The sequence below is a fragment of the Oenanthe melanoleuca genome, chromosome 1A, assembly GCF_029582105.1.
Source record: "Oenanthe melanoleuca isolate GR-GAL-2019-014 chromosome 1A, OMel1.0, whole genome shotgun sequence".
NCBI lineage: Eukaryota > Metazoa > Chordata > Aves > Passeriformes > Muscicapidae > Oenanthe > Oenanthe melanoleuca.
The window spans coordinates 26,043,210-26,055,936 of NC_079334.1; the positions used below are offsets into that span (position 1 = coordinate 26,043,210).

Here is a 12,727-nt window from a genome sequence, read left to right on the forward strand (position 1 = left end):
GCCCGCAGGGCCGGTGCCTGCGCTCCCGCTCCGCGGGGCAGCCGGGAGCGGCGCGCCGGGGCCGGGCGGCCACGGGCGGCAGGTGACCCGCCATCCGCCGGCTCGGGCAGCTCGGCTCGTCCCCGCCCGGCCCTGTCCGGCATCGAGCCTCCGGGGCGGCCCTTCCCCTCAGCCCTCAGCGCCGGCACCCGCGACCCGAGACCACCGCCCCCGCGGAGCCGGCCGGCCCTGCCCGCCCGGCGCAGCGCCACCAGGCCACGGGCAGCCGCTCTCGACCCGGCCGCGGCCTCTCACCTGAGCCCGCGGGAAGCTGAGGCGCAGCGCCCGGCTGCCCGTCGCCCTGCGGGCCCGGCGGGCCGCCTGTCACGCCGGCTCCGTCTCTCGCTCGGGCCCCGTCCTGCCGCGGCTACTCCATAGCGACGGCGGCAGCCTCGGCGGCGGGGCGGGGGCGGCCGGAGCTCGGCTCACTTCCGACCCGCAGGGGCGGCGCTGGGCGCGGCCGGGGGCGGCGGGCGGGAAGTGATGCGCTCCGGCGGCTTCCGCCAGCGGCCCGGCCGCGGCCATGGCGGGGTATTTGACTCCGCGCTTCAGGAGGATCCGCAGCCAGAGCGACTTGCGGCCGCGGCGGGGCAGCGGGCGGCGCCGAGGTGGGCGAAGAGCGTCATCCCCGTCTCTCCGCTGCAGGAGGATTTCCCCCGCAGTGTCGGAGGGGCTGGGCGCGGATCGGGCTGCGAGGGGCGGGCACCTGCCCCTTGTTTGTGTTGGCAACCCCCATGGCCGGCAGGCGGGCAGAACGGGGCTAGGGAGGCTCGGCAGCTGAATAGGGGCCAGAGGAGCTTCCTCTGGCCGTACCCCTGGAGCTGAGCCTGCGGGGAGCGCTGGTTCTGCTGGGCTGGGGCGCGGAGCCGGGCCGGGGCGCGGAGCCGGGCTGGCTGTGCCGGCAACCAGGGAGGCAGGCGCGGTTAATGCGCTGCAAACGCTTGTTTGTCGTCTGAGCTGGGCGCGATGTGTGAGGATAAACTGGGGGTTTCGGAGAGGCTGAGAGCGCTGGGGCTGCTCACCGGGAGAAGAGAAGGCTCGGAGTGTCTCTGTAAGTATCTAAAGCGAGAGTGCAAAGAGGATGGAGCCAGGCTCTCAGTGGTACCCAGAGAGGTTGTGATGCGTGTGTGGACGTCTCGGCTTCGGGAGATATTCAAAATCTGTCTGCACATGGTTCTGGGCGACCAGCTCTGGGTGGCCTTGCTTGAGCAGAGAGGGTGGACCAGACAGACCCCGGAGGTTCCTGCAAGCCTCGGCTGTTTTGTGATTCTCTGATGATTTAATGTGTACCTACGCAGTACCTACGTAAAATGTGTGTGGTCTTAACAACGATAAAAAAAACCTTCCTCGCCTGTTTTTAGTGGATTTTTGTTCTCTTTTCTTGACTCAGTCGTAGTGGGTGTGAGTCAGCTTACAAGGACTGAGTCATGAAATGTTATCTTTGTCTTTGTAAAATTAAGCTGATTTCTGAATATTTTTTTTAAAGATGTAAAACTAAATTCACCGTACCATTTTTTTTCAAGTAATAAAGTAAAGGTTTACAAATTTGTAACACTTTCACTTTAATGTTTTGCAGACTGTGATGGCCCTTTTCAAGCAACTCAGCTGTGGAATAGCATTATACATGCCCTTCACAATCAAGTGGAAATCAAAAGACGTAGACAACACTTGAAAACATACAGAAACTGTTTCACTGGCTCCAATGCTGTTGATGTGGTACTGAGCCATCTTATGCAAAGCATGTACCTGAGCTGCAATGATATTTCTCGGCTGAAGGGGGTCCGTGTGTGCCAAGCATTGATGGATCACAAAGTGTTCGAGCCAGTTGGAGCCAAGCTTTACTTATTCAAGAATGGGAAAGAAACAGAGTTTGAAGACACGGACACTAGTCTCTATAGATTTGTAAATAGCAGTCTTGATCCTCTTCTTCCAAGAAAGAATAAGGACAATGAAAGTTTATCTCCTGAGCAAATCTGCAAACAGAAAACAAAAAGATGTTCCAAGTGAGTTACACTGAACTATTCGATTTTTTCTCCTTTTTTAATGAGGAGGGATTAATTCACCTTTAAATGAAGTTATGTCTGTCTAAATCAGTGCCAGTTTTGAGAACTGTCATGTCTAAATTGTAGCTGCTACCAGTTATATTTGGGTAAAGTGTTTTGGTCTGCCCTGTGTTATTTGGAATAGAGTCTGGCACAGTAGCATAAACCTAGAAATAATTTGGTTTTGCTATCAGTTGTGCTGGAATCTGAGAATTAGCATGAATGAGCTAGTTACTGAAAGCTGATAAATGAAGTGGAACTAGCAAACAGTATTTGGAATCAATATCCTTGCCCTTCCCACAAAGTAGATGTGGATGACAGCAATTCTAGTAGCAGGATAGACTCCAGATATAATGAAGCCCTGAAGTTCTGATTTAAGAGCAATTTAGTAACAGAAAGACAAATGTGTCTTTCTAATAGCATTTGTTATACACCTAATTTTTTTTCCCTCCTTCAGCAGAACAAAGTGTGACACAACACTTTCAAACCCCTTAGCATTGGAAGCAGCTGATAAAAAGAGGGTTGAGGAGCTTCTTCAGTCAATATATGTTCATGCATCTTTACCTCCAAAGATCACAGTTAATGAACCAACTCACCTGCTCTCTAAAGGAGGTGAGGATTGAATTCTTTCTTGTTAAAACTTGATTGTTCTTCACTGTATCTGGGAGTGAGTGCCCCATTTCTGTTAAACAGTGCTCCACAGAAACCTAAATTTAACCTGTCACTAATGACAAAATATCTATATGAGTGTTAAAGGGGTTAATCTTAAAACCTACTTCCTTCTGAAGTAGCATTTTCATAAATAGTACCATTATGCAAAAACATAACCCTGGTATGCTTCCTTCTGTTTAGTTTCAAGCATTATCTTTTTAATGGATTCCTTTGCTTTTCACTTGTCTTTTTTTTCTTCTACTAATTAGTTTATTCTGAATCCTGATATGGTGGGGGAGACTTTTTCCTATTTGATCCCTTCTTACCCAACACAGCAACTTCACACTATGCTGTTACTGTGTTTTCTTTGAACACTTAAAAGATTCTTGAGTGAGTAAAAACAAAGGTTAGTTGTTTACATAAGATCTTGTTTCTGAGGGTTTTTTGTTTGTTTATGGTATCAGTAATAGAAGATGTCTGGAAAGAGCAAACTCTGCTACGACTGCTGCAGTTAATTGATGTCCCCCTTCTAGAAGATATCTTGGTGTCTTCAGTGAAGACAAAATCAGACAGTCTTGGTAAAGAAGAAGACATGATTATCTCAAATACTTTCCTGGAAAGAGAGGTTATGTGTAGCTTAAACTTGCCCGAGTAAGTTATATATCTATGAAATTAATTTGTTAGTAAACACTTTGTTTTACTCTTGATCAAAGATTTGTGTTAAGTGAACAAATAGACATCATTATGCTTGTATACTTGTAGACAGGGGTGGCATTAGTGTGATTGACTTCAGAAGTGGTAAGTGATTTCACAAAAAGTGAATGTTTAGACACTTGAGCATTTTAAGTAAACACTGGAACTTTAAACCTTGAGTGTAATAAACACTCCTAGTTTCTAGACCAGGTTCTTTACTCTTAGGTCTCTGTAACAGACATTAGAACTTGAAAAGTTTTATTCTGAGGATTTTTCTTTGTCACAGTTCCTGATGGCCCTGGTGTGACGATACAAGGTCAATAAGGCATCTATTGTTAGCAAAAGGAGAAACTACACTGTAACACTGAAGAATGCTTATATAATGAGAATATAAAAGCAGCTGCATGTTGTCAGTGCTCTTTTCTTTAAATCTTCTCTTGCTTTGGTAGTGTTCCTGTTTAGAGTACTTAGGCTGATCTCTATCTTTCATATACTTCTAATGAATATGACAAGGCTCATGTGAATGTCTTAGGAATGACTGTTTTTGTCAAATTAAATTATCTGCAATTTCCCAATCTGTGTTTCTGTTCTCCATTATAGAAATAAGATTCTATAGATTTTAAATAATATTTGCAACTTGTCATTGGTTTAGATCAAATTATTTTACATCCAGAATCAGATAAAAGTAATTGTCCGTCTGCCCCACACATTTCTATGATTTTATATTCCTTCTGTACAAAATGCTTGAGGCTTTTTCCTCTTGTCTTCTGGCTTCTTTCAACAATAAATTATACACCCGTATTTTAGGTGCATAATTAGGTTATGTTTTCTTTCCTTGGTTAAGACATAGAGACAACAGATGCTTGTGAAAACTCATGTCTATATAGTAGGTTATATAATAAACTTCTGTAGTTTTTCTTACCCTGATTAGCCCTGGTGGGTTCTCAGTGTGTCTGTTGGAGTAATGCTGGGGTGATGTTTGGTTTGTAAATACTATCTGAATTCCTGGGGTTAGTGACAGCATGATTGCAGCTTGTTTTGATCTGAGTTTATCTCAGGTGTATTGCCCTTAGCATAGGAAAAACATGGAAGTTGCTCATTTTGAGCAAGTTCTTGAACTGCTGTAGTGAAATAAGTTACAAAAACTGCTTAACAAACCACGTCAGCATTGTGGTTCATATGTGTGATTATACCTGCATGGTTATTTCTATCTAGTTTTCTTTAAAGGATTAAATGGACCTTGAGATAGCTCAGTTGTTTAGAGTATGGTGCTAATTACACCAAGGTCACAGATTCAATCTCTTTTACTTAAGAGTTGAATGCAATGATCCTTGTGTATCCCTTCTGACTCAGAATATTCTATGAATCTGTGAGAATAAAAACAGGTAGAGTATTTTAAAGCAACCACTAAGACTACCTTTTCCTTCTACAGGCTTGACAGATGGCTCTATGCTGCAATTGAATGCTTGGAGTATTTTCCTGACCAATTCCTAGTGATGGTTAGTCAGCAGCTACCTCAAAGCACTAACAGCCCCAGCAGTCTGAATACGTACAAGAAGATTCTTTTTGATGTTATAATGAAGTATTACAGTCAAAAGAAGGACTCTCTTCTTGCCATTCAGGATTTTGATATTCATTCAGGAATTATAGAACTTATAGGTAAGAGCAACCTGGAACAAAAAATACAGATGAAAGCTGTGTGGAGGATGTCACTAGGCATCAATTGACTGAATCATGACACTATTTGCAATGCCATTGCAGATGCACTTTCTAGGTTGGAAGGAAATGCTCAAAATCACTATTAAGAACCTCTACTCAAGACAAGGACAAATTTCAAAGTTAGATCAATTGATTTAGGGCCTGGTCCAACTGGATTTTGAAAATCTGGATGGATAGAGATTCACCAACATCTGTGGGTAACTCTTTCAATATGTAACTACTCTAATTGTGAAAGTTACTTACCAAGTCAGAATTTGCTTTATTGCTACTAAGTAATAACATAAAACTAAAATCATTGCTATAAAGTTTTCTGTGTTAACCAGAATAAGACTTTAAAGTTATGGACATAAGTTCCCTTTTAGTAATAGAAGTTACTTAAGATTATAAAAGGGAGAACCTTCCCATCATATGCATATAAGTAAACTGGAAGGGTTTCATTTAAATACCAGTTTAAAATTAATCCTACCTAAACAGGCTGTGCTGCTGCTGTTTCAGTCCTGTTGGATTGTTGTGCCTTAACCCCAGCTGCCAGCTAAGTACTACAAAGCTGCTCACTCACTTCCCCGGAGAGGGAGGAAAAATTAAAACCTGTGGGTTGAGAAAAGAATCCTTTAATGACTGAAGCAACATGAAATTCTGTTTGGAAGGAAACCACCTCCCCCCCCTCCAAAAGTGGGATTATTACTGGGATTTAAATAAGTGTTCATGACTCTGAAAATGAATAGTAACATTGAATATGCTGTTTTACTCCATGGCAGAAAAAGGAAAAACAGATCAAGCTCTAGAGGCATTACAACTTTATTTAAAGTTATTAGCACCAAATATTAGTGAAGAACTTCACAGGCTCCTTACATTCCTAGCCATTGCATCAGAATCTGAGGGCTACAGATTGCAAAAACAAGTAAGTATCTGTTCTGCTTACTGTAAAAAATAGCATTTTCTCATAGTAAAGCTAACATTCTTGTCCAGTTAGAAGTATTCTGCTTACTGCCTTTCTGTGTGATCTGTTTCTCAGTAATAGCATCCTGTTATACTTAATCTTTGCTAGCACACTGCAAGTCTGTCTAATGCCAAATCTGGGTACTGCTTTTTCTAGTTTGAGAACAGATATGTGATCATCAAGACTTGTACAAAGTTCATCTTACAAAATAGGATACTGTCAAAACCACAGGCAGAACTGCTGACTCAGTTTCTGATGGACAATCACTCTGAGCTCTTCAAGGTATCATTCTCCTTACATCATTGGCTTTGTTATTTTAACTGTTAAATGCCATTAATTGCCTTTTTTGGAGTAAGAAAAGTCTGAGTTTAAACTTTAAACTGTGTGTAATGTTCCATTTGTTACAGGTTAATAGTAAAGCCAAATAGGGTGAGAAGCTGTTCCAGACTATGGAGGACAGATTTTTGAGTGCTTTGCAATCCTTTATAAATTATATCCTCTATTTATTTACATAATTTTTAATTAGGAAAATATTTAAAATATTAAAATAAATATTAATTAATTTAAAAAATCAATAGGGTCATTTTGGCACCTTGTTGGTAATGAATCCCTACTAAATATTTGGGTATCTTAGTGTCTTTCTCCTCTAGAAGTTCACTGGCATACTCTGAATGGTAGAAAAATGGCATGCTCTTGTACCCCAGTGTATGCTTATAACTTTGACAACTCTAAAAGATCCTTTAGTATTTTGAAGTGTTAACTTCTAATTTGAAGAAAACAAATAGAACCACAAAATAGCCTTTCTATGAAACTTGATGAGTTGTGTAAATATGTCAGCTTTTTATAATCTCTTTAGTTTATGTTCCATATATTGTCACACATGGAAAGTTTAAACTTTACCCTCTACCCTATAAAAACAAGCTTCACAGAAATTTGGTTCCATTAAAATAATGGTTTTTACTTTTATATAACACATCAATTTCCACTTCTGACTTCTGGTCGAGACATGGAAGGTTGGTTTGTTTATTTTAATTTTTATTTAGCTCCAGTTTAATTTGAAATCATTAAGTGGATAGTGAGGGTTTTGTATTTGTTAGTACACAGCTAACCCCTCTTTTTTACTTTGTATTAAGGGTTCTGGCATGAGGGTTGGGGCTTTGATTCCCCACTGGAGTTAGGGCCAGAACTGTGTAGCAGTGACAGTGAGTGGATGGTGGTTCACTCTGACAGCTGCAACTGAGAGCCTTGTGCAAAAACTGAAATCAGCTTGTTTTACAATGCAGTTTTTGCCATGGAAAACAACATTTAGAACTTTTTGCTTCCTGTTTCTTTGGCCAGAAACACTAGAAATTAACATAAGTCTTAGTAAAACTGTGTTTTAGTATAGGTTTGTGAGAGACTTTGAATGTGTACCTAAATAATTGTGGGCATTGATTCTTCTGCATTTAACTATCTTTTTAAATTGGTATCAAAATACAGAAGTATTGCTTTTGTAATGCTTTGGGGTTTTTTGGGGTTGTATTTTCAGGCTCCTTTAACTCTTCTGGAACTAACGAGTAGGAGACTTCAGAGTTTGCTAGAAGGGCAAGATCCAGATATCAATTCAGGTAGATGATGGGATAATTTTTTATGTAAATTATTGCATCCAAACTGATTTATGATCAGTTGACTATAATTGTGCATAGACTGTTCTTTTCCTTTGTTAGAAGTGAAGCATTAGGGGGATTAGTGGCTAATGCACTAAATATTAAATTATATGTGATCTGCAAAACTGGTCTGAATATTGGAGAACAAGGATTCTATTAATAATCTAGTTTGGATACATTACAATTTTTTAATTTTTTTAACCAAATAATTACTTCTGGAAATAGTAGTGCAAATTGTGCTTCCTGAAGTGATTTGCTTCTAATTTGGTATGTGAATTTGATGGGACTTTGTATTTAGGAACAATATTCTTTTATTTTTGCCACAAGACACTTACAAATTTTCACAGAACTCAGTAGTTCAAGGTTCTGATGGATGACTTGAGCACAGACTGATTGTTTAGTGTTTTGACTGTTAAATGTTTTGAAGAACTCTCTCTCTTTTCTGGGTAAGCATAAAGTTTATTAAGGTCTTAGGATTTATGCACCAGTGTCAAATGCCTTCCTTTCAGACTACACTACCCTTCTGTATGTGGGGATAATGCTTTTCAGCTTATTTCTTTTGAGCTAACATTCCATTTGGCCTTGCTGCCAGAAATATCTTGCAACACTGATTAAAAGGCTTGGCTTAAATAATTTAATTTCTCTCTTACTCTTTATCTTCTTTGATTCCTGTATTGCCAGTGCATTGTATGCTTGAACACTGAAGAGAAACCACTTGGGCACCAAATTGCACTAAGTTATTTTGCTGTGTAATATTATATTTAATACAGCAGCTGCCAGAGTAGTTTGGTACAGAATCTTTTACCATCTGTGTTGGGTTCTGGAATGAGTCCAAATTCCTTCCAGGTCAGTGTTCTGAGAATCACATATTGTTTAGCCAAAGAATACAGAGATGAGCAACAGTGGAAAGAGCTGCCTGTCTGTATTATTTTTGGAGCCTGTGTGATCTCCATTGGCCCACTGAACAGACAACTGAAGTACAAACCCCATACTCCATTTTTCATACTAACTTTTGGGCTCCAATCTATAAATGCATATAGGTTCCATCTACTTGTTGAAATAGTCAGTTTGATCTAATTGTAAGCTCTCTGGCATGGCATATTCCTGTTTTCCTTGTATTCTGGTGTTGTTTTCCCTTTTCTTTCCAAAATCTTTCCTAGGAACTATTGAGCATTCTTAGCTGATGAACTTCTTAAGTCTGGGTAGGAGCATGAAGGGAGGCTGGGAGACCCAGATAAGAAAAGGGGTCTGTCAATTGCAGGAAGGTCTCATCCTTAGGTCTCCTGGAAATAAAGACTAAAACCAGAAGGAGAACTCTGGGGTTGGTTTTAATCTAGTAAAACACCTGAAACTGCAGGACTAAGGATCCATGCTGAGGTTTTAAGAGTTAATCTCTTTGCCAGTTGTTAAGCTTTCCCTTTTGAAAGAGCTGTCTTTTCTTCATCTGATTCTACTAAGCCATAAAAAGTATTGATGTTTGACAAACTTACTGTAGAAGAAGGGAAGGGCAGGTCACACAAGAAAAGTCTGACAGCTCAGGTTAATACTACTCTTTATGTGAAACCTAAAGATGATGGTGTTTGTAAAGGATTAGTTAGAAATTTTTTCCCTTTAGGCAACTGACACTTGTTCAACCAAATTGCTCTCTAATATATGTATATATAGGAAGAAAAAGTGTCTGTGGAGTAGCTGAATGCCAGTCTTTCCTCAGGCCAGAACTCACCTGCCCAGTGAGGAGGCTTGAATCCCTGCAGGGCAGTACTTTACTGCAGAGACTCACAACCTTATTATAGCTAAGTTGTGCTTAGCTGAGTATCTCTGTTGCATCACCTCTGCTTCTGGTGCCCACTGCCTACTCATGTAGAAGCTCCTAAATTCTGTTCCTCATTTTTGTAGAGTGCTTTAGAGTTAACTATTTCTCCAAAGTATTTATTCACTTGCATTAGGAACTGAGCCTTGCTACAGATTTACTGACAGGGAATTTTTGGATCCTGACAGATGCATGGTGCCATTCTTACTGTGTAATGTTCTTCATTGTGGTTCCTGTTTGAAAACTGTATTTGCTCTTTGTCTTGCAGGCCTGTTTGCAATACAAAAATCTTCTATAATACTGTACTTATAGCACTGCTTTTTGACTTTATTTTTGCAATTAATGTTTAGATTTCCATCAATTCTCAATGGAGAACTTATGTTTCACATTGCTTGTAGATGTAATCCGAACTGGAATATCGGTATACCTATGTTTCTTCTATTTTTTAGCAAGGCATGATGCATGAAACTTAATCTGAACTTCTGATTTCTTACAAAGGTTTCACCTTCTGTCAGCGCATTACAACTAAAGAATATGAAGATCAAAAGCAACAAACCAATAAGTATCTTCTAGCACTGATTCGAGAGATGGACAATGACCCTACTGTTCCTTTGAAGCAAAAGAAGAAATTAATCAAAGAATTCCGAAAATACCATTCTTTTGTCTACTGTAGTGGTTGTCAAACCACATGTGAACTTTGTACTCCAAATGGTTAGACTTCAATAGCCTTTTATTAATCTTATTTTTAAAAGAGTGGAGGAGACACATAAAAATTAGTCATTAAAAATAGGTTTTTTCTTATGTCTTTACATCTTCAGTTTCAGGAAGCTACAATTACCAAAATTACTATGATGCTAAAAAGCATTAAATCTAATTTATCTTTTAAGCAAAATATACTTAATTACTTTTAAGTAATAACAACACACTGCTTGGGCTGCCTTGAGTTCGGGGTTTGTTGCTTTTTTCCATCTATCCCACAATCCCATGGCTTTCTATCTGAGCCACATCTATGTTCTGAGCCATGCTTGTGTTAATAATCAGTAGGGGTTTTTAATCTTTTCTATCTTTAATTAATAGTAACTTATTCTCATCTCAAACTGTAAGTTATGACTCCTATGGGTATTGAAAAAGTGTGCAAAGTGTGTAAAAATGTTGGAAGCAGGTCAGCAGATTTTGAATCTGTAGCAGGAATGATTTATTAGGCAGGGGAGCTGTGTGTGCTTGCAGTTGGTAATTACAACCTGTTACTGCCTCCACACTCTGGCAGACTGAGCTGCTGCTAATTCAAGTAAAAAGTTACATTTTGAAGAAACCTGAGAAATAAATATCTTGTTTTAGATCTTAGTATACTTTAGTAATTTATTTTAACCTGAGGATATTTTGATAGTGTCCAATTATTTATCATAAATGCTTTGGTAATGTTTATGAATTCCTAGGGAAAAGCTAGAAAATATATTGGCCTGTCCTGACACATTGATGGTTAGCACTACATCAAATCATTAAATCATGGAATTATAGAATGGTTTGGGTTGGATGAATCTTAAGGGTCATCTACCAAACCCCCTGCCATGGCAGGGACACCTTTCACTAGACCAGGTTGCTCACAGCCTCATCCAACCTGGCCTTAAACACTTGCAGGAATGGGGCATCCACAATTTCTCTGGGCAACCTGTGCCAGTGCCTTACCATCCTCACAGGGAAGAATTTTTTTCCTAATACTGAATCTAAACCTGATCTCTTTTAGTTTGAAGCCATTCTCCCTTGTCTTGTCACTACAATATGCCCTTGTGAAAAGTCCCTCTCCAGGTCTCTTTGTAGGCTCCCTTAAAGTACAGGAAGGCAACAATTAGGTCACCCCAAAGCCTTCTCTTTTTCAGGCTGAACAATCACAATTGTCTCAGCTTTTTTTTTTTTTTTATAATAACTAAATATGTGATATAGTGTGATAGGGGTTACAGTATTTCTTTCATCCTTGCAACATACATTTAGTCATGTATTGGACAAAGACTCAGAGACTTGGTATTGGAAGGGATCTGTGGTGTAGTCTCACCACTCAAGTCAAAGTGGAGTTGATTAGTGCAGGCTGCTCAAGGACTTTGCCAGCTGAGTTTAGAATATCTCTAAAAACAGACATGCCACAGCCTCTTAGATGAGTCTGGTCCAGACTTTCACTAGTCTCACAGTATTTAAAAACAAGCAAACAATCCCTGCCTCCACACAAAAAAGCAAAAAACCCAACCAAAATATGCCTTATGCTTAGGTAGAATTTCTTGCACTGCCTCCTGTCCTTTCACTGACACTGCTGAAGTGTCTGGCTCAGTCTTCTTTATTCCCTCCCACAAGCATTCTCAGGGCTAAACAAGCACAGCACTCTCAGCCTCTTCCCTGTGTGACAGACCCTCTACTTCCTTATCATTTTCTTGGCCCCAATGCTGGACTAGTTCCACTATAAGCATGATTTTTTTTGTTGTGGTTGTGAATGTGCTACTTTAGGTATCTCCATCCTCATGTAGGCTTCAAATGTAGTTAAGTCAGCAGGATACCAAAGCTTTCTTAAAAGAAGTGCTGTCTTGTTTTTAAATTGAAATAGTTACACTGTATGATATAAACAACACAACCTATTACCTGTACACTTAGTTAACTTGCATATTTGAAGTAGCCTTATTTAAATTGCCCTATTAGAAATCAGAGAATGTAGCTGAAATCTCTGTCCATAAATTCCTGTATATGCACTTGCTGTGACTCACCAGTGTGAAATAAATAATTTCTAGAGGAGGAAAAATGTCCAAGTTTCCCTTTTCAGAACAGAATGCCCTAATTCCTATAGGACAGGGCTATGTATTCTTTTTCTAGCCCTGTGTGGGGCTTTGGTTATTCTTCCAGAAGAGGGAGCATATACAGAAGCAGGTTATTGAGACTTGTAAACAGGAAAGTATTTCCTGACTGTTTCTGGTATTGAGTAGTACAAGGAAGAGATTTTAGTTTGTTTTATTTTTTTTTTCCTAATCTCTCTCTCTGTCTGTCTCTCTGTTTTCAGTTCCTTTACTATGTCCTACTCAAAATACTAAACCTGGTAACAGGGAGGAGTGATAACATGGTAATTTATAGGCTGGGTGGGCTGGGAATTGCTTTGAGAAAAACTGTTGTTGACAAACAAACTTGCACTTTGTGACTTGATATAGAATTT

The 12,727-nt window shown here is 40.1% G+C and overlaps 2 protein-coding genes across 4 annotated transcripts in view; one reads left to right on the plus strand and one right to left on the minus strand.

Moving 5' to 3' along the window:
• SCYL2 (SCY1 like pseudokinase 2) overlaps window positions 1-486 on the minus strand; it is a 34,023-nt gene extending 33,537 nt beyond the window's left edge. For both annotated transcript variants that reach the window (XM_056508874.1, XM_056508867.1), the window contains exon 1: window positions 295-486. The gene's annotated coding sequence lies outside the window, so the exon portion shown is untranslated. The remainder of the gene's footprint in view (window positions 1-294) is intronic.
• A 50-nt stretch (window positions 487-536) lies between these two features.
• DEPDC4 (DEP domain containing 4) lies at window positions 537-12,727 on the plus strand. Of its 2 annotated transcripts, none has more exons than XM_056508886.1 (9): window positions 537-647; window positions 1,616-2,042; window positions 2,539-2,693; window positions 3,197-3,383; window positions 4,858-5,084; window positions 5,903-6,045; window positions 6,241-6,366; window positions 7,613-7,691; window positions 10,039-12,727. In XM_056508886.1, exons 1-9 carry the CDS (start codon window positions 563-565, stop codon window positions 10,254-10,256), a joined length of 1,647 nt encoding a protein of 548 aa, XP_056364861.1. In that variant the 5' UTR covers window positions 537-562; the 3' UTR covers window positions 10,257-12,727. The 2 variants fall into 2 exon arrangements, with proteins under 2 accessions (XP_056364861.1, XP_056364870.1); XM_056508895.1 differs by having other exon boundaries at window positions 2,542-2,693.